We start from the raw sequence: 19290 nt of genomic DNA, 5'->3' as shown, positions 1-19290 counted from the left end.
AAGTATATGTAATGGACCCAACCTTCCTACTCAACTGATTTTGACATCAAATAATAAATTTCAACAAATTATTAATTTTATGGATGATATCGTTCACAAATATAAAGTGATAATATAAATTTAATATAACACCTCGACTAAAAGGTGCACATATTTCAATTAATTTAAATTTAAATGTACTTAATTAAATATTCAATGATTTCTTCAATATTTCAAGGATGAAAAGCGCAATGTTTCATGATTTTTTTAATCAATAGCCTATAATTAACTAACAATTTTTTAAAAATAATTCGTAGTTAATTCATTGATAAATAAAATTAACGTCGAATTTTGGCTGGACAATAACAAAAATTATTTGTCGATAATTTTTTTGGTAGAGTATAAATAATTTATTTTATTCAGATACACATTTAAGAGATTAACACAAGTTGAGTACAGAGATGAATTGATTGTTTATAAATCATAAAATTTCAATCAAGAAAGTTAATGATTGATCACTTTTTGTGACTGTCAACTTGGGTGCTTCATGAGAAATTTCAATGCCTATATCAAAACAAGAAAGAAAATGTCTTAGATTAGGTAGAGAATAAAATTTCACAAGTATTAGAATAAGTACTTACTCGATTTCAAATTATCTATCGTGATTTATTTTACAACTCTTTTAAGAAACATTAATTAGAAGGGGTTTAACTATTATACGAACAATCATAGCATCAAACATAATTTAGACATTTGTAGTTTTTAAGAATAATAATTATTACGGATAAATAATTTTTTTAAAAATATCTATAATAATTTAAAATTACTATTTTTAGAAATTGGCGATAAATAATTTGAGAAGGATCGAAGAAAGTGACAACGTAACCTAAAAGTAATGTAAGAGTCTGTTTGGATTGGCTTACTTTACGTGTTTTTAAACCCAAAATAACTTTTAAGCATTTTTTAAGTAATTGGGTAAATAAAAGAAATGCTGATATCACTAAGGACATGATCTTAGATAGAAAGGAGTAGAGGTCGCGGACTAGGGTAGAAGGCTAATAGGGATAGAATGGTGTCTGGCCGTGTGCCGATTTAGGGTGGTCGTAGATTTAGACGTGCCTTGAAACTATGACTTTTGAGCCGAGTGTCTTTCGAAAACAGTCTCTCTATCTCCATGAGATAGTAGTAAGGTCTGCGTACATCCTACCCTCTCCAAACCCCATTTGTGAAATTTCACTAGGTATATTATTATTGTTGTTATTGTTATAAACACTTCATTTTAAGCTAAAATAATAAAAATAAGTAAAAATCAAAATTTTCAACTTATGTCTATTGACTTATAATTGAAAAAATCTAAGAATTTAACTTTTGATTGTACTACTATTTTATGCCCTAGGCATGTAAACCTAATACCTAGGTTACTTTCTATTTAGGTAAAAGATGAGGAAAAAAAGAAAATGCGGTGTGGGTGGGGGCAATATTCATGGAAATAGTCAATGAATAGAGTTGATGACAACTAGCAATAAAGTTTAGAATCATAAAAAGAGTTGTAAGTTTTTTTTGACTCACCTCTATTTTTGTTGATATATGGTAAGAGTAATTGGTAATTTAAGTATTATTTTAAATTATATAAATATTTTTTTACATTGTAGAAAAGCAAAAAATAAGAATAATCCAGAATACTTCGTTCTTCAAAATAATTTACGTATCATAGTATATCAGACTTTTTAATTCTTTTAAAAGGTTTATATCTAAAAATCCTAAATTAACTATAGGAAGACATTTCATCACATTATATATTTTTATTTATTTGAATACAGTCGAATTGACGCCCACATGAATGATTCAAATTTAATTTCCTCCACCATCAATATATTTTTATTCATTATATAAAAGATTATTGATCTTAGTATCTCCACTACTAATTTCACTTTTCTAAAGTATGACTTAATCTTTATATCTAGTCTTTCTACTTTCTACGATCTAATGTTTTATATTTAGTCTTTTTACTTAGTCATTCCGCTTTATTGAATTTAATTTTTTATATTTAGTTTTTAATTTCTACTTTTTACAATCAAATTTTTTATATTAAGTCTTTCTACTTTCTACCATCTAATACTTCATTTGAATTGAATAACTTGTCTCTAAATCTTTCTTCAACTCCCTACAAAATTTAAATTGTAACCTATTTTTTTAATTGTTAATTATTAAAAGAATGAAGGACTACTAGAGAAAAAATGATCAAAATTGGTTTCCAATAATATTTTATATTTTTGTGTTTTCTATAAGCTAAACCATCCTTTCATCTCCTTTTTTTTTGGCTTAGCTTAGCTTACAACATTATTAGCTTACTAAGAAAAAACTTGTTAATAAAAAATCTTTGTCAGATCAGATTTGTCTCGATATGTTGGAGTATTTTAAAAATTTATAATTTTTTTTGTCCTTCTCTTCAAGCAAGATAGATGTCTTTGGTGACACAAAATAATATTGTACTAATGTACTACTCTTTTAATCACAATTTATATATATGATAGTCAATTTTAAAAAGACTATTATAATATCTTTCAATAGTACGAAATAATTATTTTTTTATTATTATAGTCACACTAATAATTATGAGCTATAATTTGTCTTAGATAAATTTTTATTTTTGCTTAAATTTTTGAGTACAATAAAACATAATCATTTACTTCCCGACTTAAAATTGGATTTGTCTCGAGTTTTACATTATTTTTAAAATTTTAGAATTTATTAAAAAAATTAAGAACTTTATTCTATTTTTTTCCCAAGGGTGGTGGAGTGGAGTGGGGGGGGGGAGGGTTGCTAAGAAGTTGCCTCGAAATTGGAATGGGAAATTCACGGGTGATCACTTTAGTCCAATTTACAAATCACAAGAAAACATAAAAGAATGAAAATAATGCCAAAAGTTCCTACCCACCCACATCTCCCAACACTAAAAAAAATAATGAAAAAAATATAATATATATATTAATTAATAATAATAAAAAAAACTATACTCCTATTAAAGAAAGGTGCTACTATAAAATACATAATCAAGTTATATATATTGATAGTAAAATATGGTATATCAACAATGATTCGTCTCATTATTGATGATTCAAGATGTTCTATTCAATTCCAAGCTTATTTAATTGCAAATTTATTCAGTTTCAAGCTTATTCAATGCACTGTAAAATAGACATTCATAATATATGCAGTGTATTTATCATAAAATTTAAGTTATCTGTATTGATTGTTGTAATTTTAATATGTTCAATTTTTATATTTTCACTCTAGAATAATATTATAATTATGAGCTCAAATTTTAATATTTATTAAAAGTTTAGTAAATATTTATATTTCGAGTAAAAGATATTTAGTTTAGTTAAATTGTCGAGTCTAAAGTTACATCAAGGATGGTTATATCTTGCTTTAAGTGACACCTCTTCATAATTTTTTTTAAAAAACTAGATATGTATATATAGACAATAAGTAAAATGAATATATTTGGTATAAATATTTTTTTAAAATGACATCGCTTGTCATTATTCATTATAGTGACTTCATTTATTTCTTTAGTGGTATTAGTGTTATTGATGACAAAAAATTCTATATAAGTCATTGTATTACATTATATCCTGTTGATAATACAAAAAATAAATAAATTATACTATCAATACAATTTACTAATTACAACATATTACATTTTGGAAGCATAAAACTTAATATATTAAGTTTTTGGGTGCAAGATTTCACTGTATTAGCTATTTTTGTAACAATTTGTACACAATGAATCCAAACTTAGTTTAAACATATCAGTTAAGAACTTTTAGCATCCCCAGTCTTAATTTTAGTGTCGTTTTTTTGGTTCTGTCTCAAAAGAAAATATTTATCTTTAGTAAAATTTTCAATTTTAATATTATATTTCCTTTTGACTATTTTACTTATTGTCTTACTAAATATAGATGACCCAAATAGTTGTCATTTAAAAAAAAATCAAAAAATAATTGAGCATAATCTTCCATTATGTGTTAGTAAAATTATTTTGAAAATAATAAACATTGACTAATGAGTATAGAAATTCAAATAAAGAGTGCATACACATACTCTAATGTTGTATCATATATTACTTAAAAAAATATTTCAATATTGTTGCATCCGCTACTTTTATTTATTCCAACAGTGTGATGAAAGAATAAATCAAATAAAATATTTTCATTTTCAGTCTCTTATCGATCTTTTTAATTTTCTAAAATTAAAAATAAATGATTTTTTTTTTCTAACTGATAAAAAAATCATATGAAAATTGATATTCAATTGAATAGATTTTTTTTTGTTCCATGAACAGATATACTTTGAAGTTTTCAATTGATCTATATGAAGTACGAAAGAAAGGGATCATTTTAACTATATTTTTATTTATTGAACAGAAATAAAAGAGAAAATACTTATTGAAAAGAGATTAATATTTTAAAAAATTAAAAATAATAAATAAGGATACGATGACAAGATATATTCACTTTAATGTAAAATCATACTCTTTAATGTAAAATCATATCATTAATAACTATTTGACTCAAATTTTGTATTTAGTCAAAACTAAGATATTATTTCATGGTAAAATTTGTTAGAAAATATTGGCAAAACTTTAAAAATTAACTCTGAATAACCCATCCGTGATTCTCTTCTGTCAATATCTCCTCTGTTCTTTTTAAGAAAATATTTTACTAACTCGTAGATTTTGTATATCTCTTGTTTTTTTAAGGAAATTTTTTTACTAATATATATATTGTTTATTTTACCTATAAATATCTCATCTTTTGTGTCTTTAAGAATGAATAAGAAAATTTGATTTGTAGTGAAAAATAAACCACTCATTCTTAGCTTAGACTCCATTCCTTTTATTTTGTCTTCTTGTTTAAGATCCAAAAACATTTTATTTGTGAAAGTTCAGTTTTGGAGTCTAATAATTCTGATTTTAATGTTTCTCATTGTTTTATTTTGCTCATTTCTTTAATTGGGATTTGATTTTCTTGGTTTTTTGTGCTCTCTATATTTTCTTGGTTCCTTTTGCTTTCACTAGTGACAAAGATTTATATCTATAGTTTGTGAATTATTTTTGTTAGACAATAAAAACCAAGTCTTGCCTTTCACGGGACTCTGGTATTTAGTTGGTTCAATTGTCAACATTCTTTATTCATTGATTGCTATAAATTCGTGGGGTTTGGTTTTGCTCTCTTATTATCCTAAGAAAATAAAGATTATCTTTTTTTTCTTCTTCTTCTTCTAATGTTCTTTAAAGGTACAATTTTTATGAATTTTGAGCTTAGGAATGAGCTTCTGGGGTTCACTATTTTGATCAAAATGAAGTCTTTTGTTCATTAAAGGTACACTTTTTATTAAACTTTGAGCTTTTCTTGAGAGTTTCCATCTTTTTTAGTTCATTGGGGGTTCATTTTTTTTTGATAAAGATGAAGTCTTTAGTGTTCTTGAAAGTGTGGGGTGTGGTGTTTTTTGCTATGTTATGTGGGGGTGTTTTGAGTAAGGAGTGTACTAACACTCCTACTCAATTATCATCACATACACTAAGGTATGAGTTGTTGTCTTCAAAGAATGAATCTTGGAGAGAAGAGATGTTTTCTCATTACCATTTGACTCCTACCGATGATTCGGCCTGGAGTAATTTACGTCCTAGGAAGAAGTTGAAGGAGGAGGAAGAATTTGATTGGGTGATGATGTATAGAAAGATTAAGAATTCTGGTGGTGTTGAAGGAATTGATGGTTTGTTGAATGAAGTTTCACTTCATGATGTGAGAATAGAGCCAAATTCAATGCATGGAATAGCTCAACAGACTAATTTGGAGTATTTGTTGATGTTGGATGTTGATAGTTTGGTATGGAGTTTTAGGAAAACAGCTGGTTTGGAGACTCCTGGTGATCCATATGGAGGTTGGGAGGCTCCGAACGTCGAGCTTCGCGGTCATTTTGTAGGTTAGTCCTGTTTTTTTACACCTTTCTGTATTTTTTGAGTAATTCTCTTTAAGGGTTAATTTCACGTATGGTCATTGATGATGTGCTCATTACTTTTTGTTCTTGTAGAATTCATTGCCATGTATGACTCTTGTTTTTCATGAAAAAAACTACACTTTTATTGTGCAACTTGAATTCGAAAAACATATTGAAATATGGCTTAGATCAATATTTACCAAAGATTTGTTATATTGCTTCCCCTGCATTACTCCTTTGTACTCTTTTAATACCAATGTATGACCACTAGTTTCTGTTAATGTCCTGAAATATGATTCTATTGAATGGCTTGCTAGAATCTTTTACTCCTTCAGTCCCAATTTAAGTGTCTTAGTTTGACTGGACACGGAGTTTAAGAAATAAAGGGAAACTTTTGAATTTTGTGGGCTTAAAGATGTGTGTAGGCTTTTAATTTTTGTGGTCTTAAACTTGCCACGTAGAATGTTTGAATCGGAGAACTTACTAAATGTAGAAAGAGACACTCTTTTTGGGACCAAAAAGGAGAGGAGTAGCAATGTATATCACTTATCATTGAAATGAGCTTAAACAAAGAAGTGGAAATTCATATAGCCGAGACCAACTTGTTTGGGACTGAGGCGTTGTTGTTGTTGTATCAATTTCTAGTACTGAACTAATGACCAGAATACAGTAGCATGTTTAATTGGTTTCTCTGTACTGGTTGCTTCTCAGTATGTTTACTTTCCAACCATTTTAGATAAGTTTTTGGCATTGGAACTTCATTCAATTATATGTGCTCGTATTCGTGTATGATTTATTTATGTACTGACGTTAACTGTAACTTGAAAAGGTCATTACCTTAGTGCCTCAGCATATATGTGGGCTAGCACTCATAACGACAGCCTCAAACAGAAAATGTCTGCTGTTGTTTCTGCGCTTTCTGCCTGTCAGGAGAAAATGGGCTCGGGGTATCTATCTGCCTTTCCATCCGAGCTTTTCAACCGCTTTGAAGCTATAAAACCAGTATGGGCACCATACTACACAATCCACAAGGTAAACTAAACTAACTTGTTAAATTTCTTGTATCTACATCTGTTTCTTGTTCTTGAATAAGTGGCTTATTTCATTGGATTTTACAGATATTGGCAGGTCTCTTGGACCAGTATATGGTAGCTGGTAATGATCAAGCTTTAAAAATGACTACATGGATGACCGAATACTTCTACAATCGAGTGCAAAATGTGATAATAAAGTATACCATTGAACGACACTGGCAATCTTTGAATGAAGAAACAGGCGGCATGAATGATGTTCTTTATAAGTTATACAGTGTAACGGTACGTATAGTATGTCAAATGAACTGTCTTACAATTTTCTATCTTCCTAGTTTCTGTTGTATTATTTCTATTCCAGTTGATGTTTATGTCACAAATGAGCACACGAGAACTGATTTCTTATTTGGAATTCTCAATTGGACTTGAATTAGATACAAACATATGTGAATTTTGGGCAAGAATCTGTATTATTTGTTCTTCTTTACACTTGCATTTTTTGGATTCTGCACTTATGTTCTGTTACTTCTTTTCTGGACTGCTTTGAACTGTTTTTCCTTGAATCAGAGTCTATCGGAAACAGCCTCTCTGCCTCTGAGGTAGGGGTAAGGTCTGCGTACATCTATCTTCCTCAGATCCCACTTTGTGGGACTACACTAGGTATGTTGTTGTTGTTGTTGGATTCTGCACTTGTGCGTCAAATGTAATGCCTATTGGACCAATGATAAAGATTACATATTTTTGTTTATGTCCGATTTTCTTTGTGATAGGGAATCTTAAAAAGCATATATATATGTATGCAACACAATTATCCTGACTTAGCACTTCCTTTTATTGGTTTTGCAGGGCAATTCAAAGCATTTACTGCTGGCTCATCTTTTTGACAAACCATGCTTTCTAGGACTCTTAGCTTTAAAGGTGTAAATCGCACTTTTCCGCGAATTCAAATTCATTGGCTCACACTATAATGTTGTTTCTTGTATTTATCCTAATTACCGTTCTGTAAAAGAGTACTTAATTGTTTCTTCTAGAGGAGACGATCCATTTCTGTTCCATTTCTTAATATCTTTTATTTCAACAGGCTGACGATATATCAGGTTTTCATGCCAATACACACATCCCAATTGTTGTGGGATCTCAAATGCGTTATGAAATTACTGGGGATCCCTTATACAAGGTAAATTGCTTTGCTTTTCAAGTTGTTTGACAGGAAGTTCAATCTTTTTAAGTTATTGAACTTTGTTTGACAGGATATTGGGACGTACTTTATGGATATCGTCAATTCTTCCCACAGCTATGCAACTGGTGGGACATCAGTCGGTGAATTTTGGTAAGAGCCAATCCAAGAAATTTAACTTAATTGATGCATCAGTTTTGTTTCGTGTTTGATTAAGTATACTTCTTATATGCACAAAATTAGCTCCTCTTTGACGTTTAATCCTGAGCAGGTCTGATCCAAAGCGGTTAGCAAGCACACTACAAACCGAGAATGAGGAATCCTGTACGACCTATAACATGCTGAAGGTGTGTTGTAAGGTTTTGTGCCTTTGTTTTTGTCTTTTGCTCTATCTAGCGGAAGAGAGGATACAAGTTTAATAAATTTGTGGAGGGTAATGTGTCTTTCTTTAGAAATGAAAACTTTCATAGCTTCCTTTCTCAGTGAAATGAGAAAGAGAGAAAGGAGCTAAAGTACTATTGCAGTTTATGTTTGTTCGTAGATGAAGAACCAAGTGATGCAAGTGTCTTTTTTGGATATCTTTGTAGGTTTCCCGACACCTATTCAGATGGACCAAAGAAATGGCATATGCTGATTACTATGAGCGCGCGTTAACAAATGGTGTACTCAGCATTCAAAGGGGAACTGATCCTGGAGTTATGATATATATGCTTCCTCTTGGTCGTGGCAAATCCAAGGCTCGGAGCTACCACAATTGGGGAACACAGTTCAATTCCTTTTGGTGCTGCTACGGGACAGGTGATTATCTGACCTTCCAAGTTTACCTTAAAGATTTGTAACCTATGAAAATCTGTAATGATTTTAACTTTTGGTTTCCCTTTGTGTCCTTTAAAGGAATTGAATCATTCTCCAAGTTGGGAGATTCTATATATTTCGAAGAGAAAGGGAGTTCTCCAGGCCTCTACATTATCCAGTATATACCTAGCACTCTTGATTGGAAATATGGGCAGGTCTCGGTGAGTCAGAAAATCGAGCCTGTTGTTTCATGGGATAATCGCCTCCGAGTGACAATTACAATATCTTCAAATGGGGTACGTGTTCATTCTGTCATGTTATATCTTCAAATTATTGCTGAATTTTATTTTCATCTTGCTGATCAAATAGCCTGTAGGACAATCAAATGGGGTAGATTATATTATGTATGTTTCTTTCAGCATTCAAGTGGTGCATCGTCTACGTTGAACTTGAGAATACCGAGCTGGACACATTCAAGTGGCGCAAAGGCAACCTTAAACGGAAAGGATTTCTCTCTACCAACACCAGGTGTGACATTTTCTTTCATCTGATGCCTCTTTATTATCATCAAATCATTTTCTCCTCCTTGTTATGGTCTTTATATAATTGATATCTTCAAAGAAAAGTTTTAAGGTGTTTCATTTCTACTCATTGATGCAGGTAGTTTCCTGACTATCACCAAAACATGGGGCCAAGGCGATAAAATCACTCTCGAGCTTCCCATGATTCTTAGAACCGAGGCCATACAAGGTACTTCTTTTGTGTGTTTCTAGTACTCTATCAGTTTTTTCGTGTGAAGGGATCTCATGATTGTGTTATCGCTAAAAGAAATTCTTGTGTGATGCTTTAGATGACCGTCCTGAGTATGCATCCGTTCAGGCAATTCTTTATGGTCCATACCTTCTTGCTGGTCATTCTAGTGGTGATTGGGACATCGAAACAAAATTAACCACAGCTCTTTCAGACTTGATAACTCCCGTTCCAGCTGACTATAATTCTGATTTAATATCTCTGATGCAACAATCTGGGGACGCAACATTCGTTCTGACAAACTCTAATCAGTCAATTCAAATGGAGAAGTACCCTGAAGCCGGAACAGATGCAGCTGTTAGCGCAACGTTCAGACTCATTTCACTTGACAAATCATCTGTCAAGCCTTCACAACATAAAGATATCATAGGAAAACTAGTCGTATTAGAGCTCTTTGATCTCCCTGGAATGTTCATATCTCATCAAGGGCAGGAACAAAGTCTCGGGATCACAGGCTCCTCAGATGATGGTGGTTCCTTGTTCCGTTTGACAGCTGGATTGGACGGGGAAGACAATACAGTTTCTCTCGAGTCTGAAGCACAGAAAGGGTGTTTCATCTATAGCGGTGTGGACTACAAATCGAACTCAACTGTCAAGCTTAGCTGCAATTCGAAGTCCTTGGATGCTGGATTCAACCAGGCAGCAAGCTTCAAATTGGGAAATGGCATTAGTGAGTATCATCCTATCAGTTTCGTGGCGAAAGGGGCAAAGAGAAACTTTATTTTGTCACCATTGCTTAGCTTTAGAGATGAATCTTATACTGTGTATTTCAACATTCAATCATAGAGAATGTTGCAGATGACAATAAGATCAAATATTTGCCTACAATCATGAAAAATGTTTGTCTAGTGTTTACTTTTTCTTGTTTTAGAGATATGAGGTTTGGCGAATCTCGAATCTTATAGAATCCTTAATTTATTATAACAAAAGATTATCGAGTATTTGAATGAAAATCGCAGAGCAAAATCAAACTGGCTTGAAATTGAAACGTAGTTGATTGATTGATTTGTGACGAAAACTTGTTCATAATGTTTAGCAAATACTCAAAATGCATAGTATTTAGCAATATGAAAATATGAAAGGCCAAAGATGACATTACATATATTTACAAGTGCATAGAACTCAAAATACTTCAAATTAAGGGATGTTAATAGTATTAACAAAAAATCTAGATACTCTTTAGAGTAACGCAATTAAAGAAAAAAGTTTCTACTATAAACAGACTTAAATTGTGTTACTTATGAACAATTGTAAGATTTTTATTTAATTTGCTTGTTTACTTTTTGATTAACCAAAAAAAGAAAATGTTAATTAATGCTTAGTTGAAAGGAATTACTGCATTGATTTTGTTCTAATAGCAAAACTATGTGTCATATGAACTAAATAGCCATAAATGTGTGAAATAAGAACATTTTTTTTTATTTGATAAAATAACGAGGCATAATTAGACTAAACTATTGTCACAAAACAAAAATATGATGAATTTTGCATATTCTAGGGCATTCTTTTTTACCCTTTTCGATTTATTACGAGGCCCATTTCATGTAGTGCCATTTATATGCGATTGTCGCAATATAAAAATCCCCTCTCCCATTTTTCATTCTAGTTCTTTGTTTAGAGTTCACCCTATAATAATAATAATAATAATAATAATAATAATAATATATTTTTTATATAAAAAAAATAGTCCTACACTCATAAACCTCCGACGAAAAGTATTTGTCAACTCTGGGAACCTACAACTTAGCCCCCCACACGCTACACCTCCCCCAGTACCAGCTTCTTCTTCATCTCTTGTTATACTACCCACGCCCACTCACCCCCCAACACAACCCCATTTTGGCCATGGAAGTGACAGTGATTTCTTGATCTCCAGTGAAGTGTTCGTATTCTTGAAAAAAAAAGTGTCAAGTTTCTTCTGATTTGTGGTAAAATCTTAAGCTTGATGGTGCTTTATACATTTTTGAAGTAATTTTTTTGTTTTTTGAGCTTGTGGGTATTGTGAATTTCTGTTTAATTTGATTAATGGGGGTTTCTTTTTCATAGATTTTAAGGTTTTGGGGGGGACTTTCGTTGACCTATTGAGAGGTTGGTTGCAAAGATGCGATCTTTGTTATTGTTTCACTTTTTCTTCTTGTTTAATGACTTCTTTTTACTGTTTTTTAAAACTGGATTCATATAGATCAATTGATTGATACTGATATGACTTGACAAAAAAAATATTTCTTGCTGTACTCACAAGTCACATGATACTGAAATGGGAATGGGGGTTAGATTCTTGTTAGAGCATCGTCCCACATTAGTTGAAGGAACATGGTGTTTGCAATCCTTAACTCGTGAGCTAAGTTTTGGAGTTGAGTTAGATGCAAGCTCCAGAGCGAGATGGGAAATGGGAACGGGGGTTAGATTCTTGTTAGAGCGTCCCACATTAGTTGAAGGAATACGGTGTTTGCATCCTTAACTCGTGAGCTTAATTTGGAGTTGAGTTAGATGTAAGCTCCAGAGCAAGATGGGAAATGGGAATGGGGGTTAGATTCTTGTTAGAGCGTTCCACATTAGAATATGTTGTTTGCATCCTTAACTCGTGAACTGAATTATGGAGTTAGAATAGTTGCAAGCTCCAGAGCGAGATGCTGGAAATGGGAATGGGGGTAAGATTCTTGTTAGAGCGTCCCACATTAGTTTAAGGATTATGGTGTTTGCAATCCTTAACTCGTAAGCTGAATTTTGGAGTTGAGTTAGATGCAAGCTCCAGAGTGAGATGCTAGAAATGGGAATGGGAGTTAGATTCTTGTTAGAGTTCCCACATTAATTGAAGGAACATATTGTTTGCAATCCTTAACTCGTGAGCTAAGTTTTGGAGTTCAGTTAGATGCAAGGTTCAGAGCCAAAGCTGTTCCTATCATTGTGTTTCACAATGTTGGGTCACTATATCAAGTCTAGGGCATGCGACTGATGTTATAGTGTCTACCATTGGCCGGAGGAATGATATGTTGTCTCACTATTTGATCTTCGGACAATCCTTACCTGATAAGCTAGCTTTTGGTAGTGAGTTAGGTCAAGGTCCAGTTTTTTAACAATTGCTATGGTTGGGCTAAAAACTATGTGTTTTAATTGGGAGAATTAAGAATGGTTTGAAGTTTTGAACCCATGGCATCTCTTGTTAACACTTTTGAATCAAATGAGTCATCCTAGCCAGTGTTATCAAAGGCGAAAAGCGCAAAAAAACTCTAAGGTCCATTGGGGCTTTAAGCTTAGAGCGCAAATAAAGCGTGGGCTTTAATGAAAAAAAGCGCAAAGGGAGAAAAAGGTACAAATATATATGTTTAGTCCAAGACCAATAATTTTAAACATGAATGACAAATATATGACCAAAGAAATTGAAAAAAAAGTATGATAAAGTGAAATATCAATTGTTTAGAGTCACTTCTTCAAAAGAGGCTCATTGGCAAGGAAAAGTTTGCCTTAGAACCTTGATGGCCACACTGAAGCGCACATAAAGTGAGGCGAAGTGCTAAACACGTTTTGAGCCTCGTTTCAGGGCTTAAGCGCGCCTTTGTCAATACTTATCCTAGCAACCACAAAAAAATTCCTTAACAGCTGGATGTTCTTCAAAGGAAACAAGAAGGTGAAACTTATATGGAGGACCATTCCTAGCTGTGTATTTTGGAATATCTTGAGGGAAAGGAATTTGAGGTGTTTTGAAGCTCAAAGCTACTTCCATCTGGATTTTGAAGTTTAAATGTTTAAGTAACTTCACTACATGTTGTAATTTTGTGGAGATGTATAATGAAGGAAAATTGGTAGATTTTATATACTCGCAGCAAAATTGAGCTTCATTGTAATATTTTAACAGTAGTACAATTCTTGGGCTGAAACCATATGAGAAAGTCTTTACTTGATTGAAAACAAAGAAGGATTTGAAGTTTTGAGTAGGAAAACTAAAAACTTGGAGAAATTTAAGGGGCTTATTTGGTGATATGTCGAGGCAATCTCTAATAATGTCAAGGATACGGTTGAATGAATTTTTAGATTAGCAGGTGTGACTTTCTGTAGTAGTTATATTCTTGTGACAGCCAATTCTCTGACATCCTTCTATTAAGTGATCAAATCTGGTTCTGTCCTATATGGGGAAATTTGTATAACTCTGAAGCTTCAGATAAAGGCTACTTCTTAAAATAATTTGCATCATTCAGAACCCTCTCAACTGTCAGTAATAGCTGAATCAATGTTGCTCACTCATCAAAAATGTTAATAGGTGCATGTCGGATCCTCCAAAAATAGTGCATTTTTGGAGAATCTGGTATGGTGCAACAACATTTTTGAAGAGTCCGAGCAACATACATGTGAACAATGTTGTCTTAGATTCTTGTATTTGAAAGTCTAAATTTTGCAGTAAAAGTTATTTCCTTGAGGTGATATTGTTGAATTGAAATGCAAGATATGAGTTGTACCATTTGTTTTCAGTTACATTTTCCCTGCCTTCCGTGCTTTTCTTCCTTGTTCCAGTATTCCCCTGTTTGGAATCTCTTTGAGTTGTTTTGCGTGATTTACCACAAATGTTTGATATCTATATCGTTAAATTTACTAAAATGAGCTGTATGTTTTGATCTGACTCTTTCTTTCTATCTATTTGTTTCAAGCCTGCTAAACATCACTGTTTAGTGGATTACTCAACAGAAATTCAAGTCATCTAGTGTATGGCTTGCATTTACAAACTAGCTTATAATGGGCAGCAGTCGATTTCCAAGGCGCTATTTAATTGTATTTTTGATGTTCATCTGCACTTCTGTCTGTTACATAGAGCGGGTGGGCTTCTCTATTGCGTATACTACTGCTGCTGATGCTGCAGGAGTAAATCAGAGTAGCAAAGGTGTAATTCTGTCAACGTTTTACTATGGATATGCATGCTCACAAGTACCTGGTGGTTGGGCAGCTCAAAAAATTGGTGGACGGCGTGTCCTGCTCCTTTCTTTTCTCTTATGGTCTTTGACATGTGCTTTTGTACCACTTGACCCAAGCCGAACAATTGTCCTGGTAATAGCCCGCTTGCTCGTTGGTGTGGCCCAGGGATTCATTTTTCCATCCATCCACACTGTCCTTGCACAGTGGGTACCACCACATGAAAGATCAAGATCTGTTTCCTTTACTACTTCCGGAATGTACTTGGGTGCAGCTATGGGAATGCTTATGCTTCCTAGTCTGGTGAAATATAGGGGTCCTCAATCTGTATTTCTTGCTGAAGCGGCTTTAGGTGCAATGTGGTCTCTACTCTGGTTCAGTTATGCCGCTGATCCACCTCGTTCTGAGCATCCAAAAGCAACTGCATCGGGCTTTGGGGAAACCCTGCTGCCGCTCAAAGGGAGTTCAAAGTTGAAAGCAGAGAATGGAGTACATTCCAGCAGAACTCCAACAATCCCATGGAAACGAATTGTCACGAGCTTACCAGTTTGGGCAATTGTTGTGAATAATTTCACCTTTCATTATGCACTTTACGTGCTCATGAACTGGCTTCCGACATACTTTGATGTGGGTCTCCAGGTCAGCCTTCAAGAAATGGGCTCTTCCAAGATGATGCCCTACTTAAATATGTTTATATTCTCAAATATTGGCGGAGTAATCGCGGATCACCTTGTCACGAGGAGAATGTTGTCTATAACTAAAACCAGAAAACTTTTAAACACAGTGGGTTTCATCGTAGCTTCTGTTGCACTGATGGCTCTTCCTTACTTTAGAACATCTGGTGGGGCTCTGTTCTGTTCCTCCGTGGCTCTTGGTTTCTTAGCATTAGGAAGAGCTGGTTTTGCAGTTAATCACATGGATATCGCTCCAAGGTATGCTGGAATTATTATGGGAGTTTCGAATACAGCTGGTACACTAGCTGGCATCGTTGGAGTTGATCTCACTGGTCGACTTCTGGAAGCTGCTAAAGAAGCCCAGTTGGATCTTACAAATCCAGAAAGCTGGACATCAGTATTCTCCATTCCGGGGCTGCTCTGCATTTTCAGTGCCTTTGTATTTCTAGTACTATCAACAGGGGAGAGAATTTTCGACTAAGGTTTTGTGCAGGTATATCGTTGTTTTATCTTTCTTATTCTTGGAAGAAGATGTTCAATGAGGAAGTATACATAGTCTAGGAATTGCAGTTCAAATTCGAAGGTTGTCGGAAATAGTAAGTAGCTATTGAGGTCATTCTTACATTTTAAACCCGAGTTCTTTGAATCCTGCTGATTGCTGAAGCTTAATTCATTAGATTCTATCTGCATACATTCACAGCTTAGTCTAACAATTCTTCAGTACTTCCGAGCTGTGGTTCTTGGCTAAGCTGTTATTAATAAATGTAATGTTCATCCTACTTATTATTAGGCAATGCAAATTTCAGAAAGTAGTTCATGTATCATAAGCAAAATAAAATGCTCAGCTACTTTCATTTTTTGAGTTGGTGCACTGTAATATCTTAATTTGTATCAGTAGTTGATGAATTGAGCTCCTGTTTTGACACAAAACACTTGTTATGTACTTTGCAAAAGTGTAATTTTCCTTCTACGTACACCGGACATGTTGCTCAGACTCCACTCGTGAGATTACACCGGACATGTTGCTTCTTTCTTCTTGAACTAAATATTCTTTTCTTTTTTCTCTGTCATTTGTGTGCCTCTATGTTTTGGGCTAATTCTAAGTATTTGATATGATTGTGTCCTTGGGAACAACTTTGTGACAAATATACCAGAAATTTTCGTCGGTTGTCCCTTTTTTCGCTTAGTTGCTTAGTGAATGGCCATTTTATGTGCCTTAACTTGATCTCAATTGACAATTGAATACTCCAACCTTTAGAATGTACATCTAGACATTTTAACTCATTCGCATTGTGTCTCATGAACATCCAATGCTAATGTGACACATAAATCATGAAGGTGTTCAGATGATTATTTTATAAATTTGAGTGTTCAACTGACACAATGAAGACAGAGTTGAGGTGCCTAGATGTGCATTTCCGTTGAGACCATAATTAGATTAATAAAGCTCATAGTGTGGCTACAGTGTAAACTCTCTTTCTATCTCTTATCTATTGCTATAAGTGTAAAGCAAAATAGATTTTGTGGGGATAAATTCCAAAAGTAAAAAGAACGTTGCATTATTGATTGTTGGCACAATTTTAGATAGAGATTTGTCTCTAATTCATAGCCATTATATTAGAATTTTGACTTAAGCAATATATATAAATATATATATTTGCAATATACTAGCAATGCTTTGTCCCATAACTATTTCAAAAAATCAGAAAGAATAAAGAAATGAATCACAATTTTTATTATATTTTGGAAAGAAAAGAGGATTCATAAACATATGATACATGCAGGAAAATATGCACAACGAAAGCATTTTAAAAATATACTGCTACATTTTATCAATATAGATATTAACTAATTCTATTTATCAAAATTTAGATAGATCAAAATAATTTACAATTAAGCATTGTCCATCAAGATTTAGACGAATGATCTTTTTTTAAAAAAAAATAAAAAAAATGTGGTGTATTTATTTTCCCCTTGGGTTCAGGTGAAACATGTTGGTGGGTTGTAATTTATTCCTTCAAAAGATATTTTTTATTTTAAAAGTTAACTTTATCGTCAAAAACAAAAGTGATATATTCTGCTTTTTTTTTTGAAACGTCAAAAATATATATGAACCATATAAAGATCTTCTTCACAAGAAGTAGATATTACTCCTAATTCCGCTTTATAATTTTTGGATTGTAATATTGATAGGGACTTCACATACGTACTTTAATGACTTCTTGCTATTAGTCTTTATTTACTTTTTTTATTAATTAGTCGGTTGACTAATACTTTATCTTTCTATTTATAATAAATCACAATTTACTTCAATATTTTTAATTTTTCTATGAAAAATTACTTCCTGCATTTGTGGCCGTTGCAGCTAAAATAACAAAAGGAGGAAGGGGGAAGGGTGGAGGAAATCAAATGGATTAAAGTTATTATAGAAACATGAGAGGTTTGATTCTCTTCGATGTTGTTAAGCCAAGAGCGCAAAATGATTTCTACCTAACAAAATAAGTCTTAAAAATTGGACCAAAAGGAGTCATAAAAGTTACGTTCAACAAGAATGTTGATATCTTTTTCAACACATCATATTTTAGAATCCGTAGTTGCTATCCTTCGAGTGTGCACAGAGTAAATTCCGTTACAGTGTGATTGTACGCAAACTATATAGAAGAATCGCACATGACAAACCCTATATGATGAACTCAACACTATGCAGAGAATTTTGAACCTAAAACTGTCGCTTTAAAAGATCTCCTAGCTCATCCAACTCGGTCACCAACAATGTTTCTTTTGAAATAGGAAAAGAATAATAATTTGGAACACTTTTATTTAATTTTGGGAATTAGGCAGTTAATGATATATTTTTATCTTCCATCTCACTCTTATTCCATGAAACATCTTTTTTATAACAAACTTTCCACGTAGCCTGTAGGTGTTCAAATGAAATATTTTCTTTTATATCAAACACATTTATTTAATTTAAGTTAAACATAAAGTGTTGAACAAACTGCTATAATAGCCTAATAGGTATACTAAAGTCTTCATATTTCACCGACCATTTACTAATTCACATTTTATGTTGAAAAAAAATTCTTTTATACGTAATATAATATGTGTTACATAAGGATTCAGACAAAACAAAAACAACACAGCTATTAATTTGACTAACATATTAATTAATTTCAAAGTATATACCCTACATATATATGATTAATTATTATTTCTCTTTGTTTAGCTTCAATCATGGATATAAGTTCACGATATTTGATTTGGAATTGAAAATTAGTAGCAGTTGTTTCTAGGTGACAAAATATTGAAGTTTGTTTTTTTGTTGATTTTATTTTTTTAAAAATAAATAAAATAATTCCCTTATTTTAATAGATGGTAAATTTTTTAGGTGAAAATTGTGTTCCGCCATTAGTGACAAATAATATAAGGATAAAAAGAATTTTATTATTATCTCTTTTAGTTGATTGGCTAATTCTGATCTCAATGCCCATGTTAGTTAATAGATCAAATATGTCGTCTGAACATTATTGTTTTTCTTAATATGTTTCGATTACAACTCGATAGTGAATTTTGAGGGTAAGTAAGGAATTAGGTCACATTTATTAATGAAGCATTTAGTTCCTATTCTCCAAAATGTTGGGCAAAATAGTCAAACTTTCTTTAAAAAAATTTAATTTAAAAGCAAAAGTCAAGCTCCCTACAAGGTATGTCTTAAATGTGTTATGAAACACATGCTCCATTTATCTCAAAATAAGTATTAATTTTATAAAAAAATAAAAAATAAATTATTTCAAAATAAATATCGTTTTACAAAATAAAATAAAATTATTTCAACTAAATTATTATATTAAAGATCTACTTCTTTTTGATGGTGCGTCATTCTCAAATAAATATCTACTCTAATAAATAAGAATAA

General features: G+C 32.4%; 2 protein-coding genes across 2 annotated transcripts; both read left to right on the top strand.

Annotated features, from left to right (window-relative positions):
* The first annotated feature begins 5067 nt into the window (after nucleotides 1–5067).
* LOC129884576 (uncharacterized) lies at nucleotides 5068–10695 on the top strand. Its single transcript, XM_055958867.1, has 12 exons — nucleotides 5068–5970; nucleotides 6815–7017; nucleotides 7104–7301; nucleotides 7863–7934; nucleotides 8098–8193; nucleotides 8267–8346; nucleotides 8465–8540; nucleotides 8781–8991; nucleotides 9088–9284; nucleotides 9408–9516; nucleotides 9649–9738; nucleotides 9839–10695. The coding sequence occupies exons 1-12, from the start codon at nucleotides 5451–5453 to the stop codon at nucleotides 10582–10584; spliced, it is 2598 nt and encodes an 865-aa protein (XP_055814842.1). The 5' UTR covers nucleotides 5068–5450; the 3' UTR covers nucleotides 10585–10695.
* An 812-nt stretch (nucleotides 10696–11507) lies between these two features.
* LOC129884565 (probable anion transporter 5) lies at nucleotides 11508–16348 on the top strand. The gene is made up of 2 exons (XM_055958857.1): nucleotides 11508–11726; nucleotides 14442–16348. Exon 2 carries the CDS (start codon nucleotides 14527–14529, stop codon nucleotides 15853–15855), a length of 1329 nt encoding a protein of 442 aa, XP_055814832.1. The 5' UTR covers nucleotides 11508–11726; nucleotides 14442–14526; the 3' UTR covers nucleotides 15856–16348.
* Nucleotides 16349–19290: the final 2942 nt, after the last annotated feature.

Source organism: Solanum dulcamara, chromosome 1, assembly GCF_947179165.1.
Source record: "Solanum dulcamara chromosome 1, daSolDulc1.2, whole genome shotgun sequence".
NCBI lineage: Eukaryota > Viridiplantae > Streptophyta > Magnoliopsida > Solanales > Solanaceae > Solanum > Solanum dulcamara.
Note: the sequence above shows the minus strand (reverse complement) of the source record. Positions and strands in the feature narration are given on the sequence as shown.

Bases quoted from the DNA above. Each gene is read 5' to 3' on its own strand.
- LOC129884576 (XM_055958867.1), top strand. From the start codon at position 5,451: ATGAAGTCTTTAGTGTTCTTGAAAGTGTGGGGTGTGGTGTTTTTTGCT. The intron at 5,971-6,814 runs GTTAGTCCTGTT...TAACTTGAAAAG, and splicing joins GCTTCGCGGTCATTTTGTAG to GTCATTACCTTAGTGCCTCA. The intron at 9,739-9,838 runs GTACTTCTTTTG...GTGATGCTTTAG, and splicing joins TAGAACCGAGGCCATACAAG to ATGACCGTCCTGAGTATGCA.
- LOC129884565 (XM_055958857.1), top strand. From the start codon at position 14,527: ATGGGCAGCAGTCGATTTCCAAGGCGCTATTTAATTGTATTTTTGATG.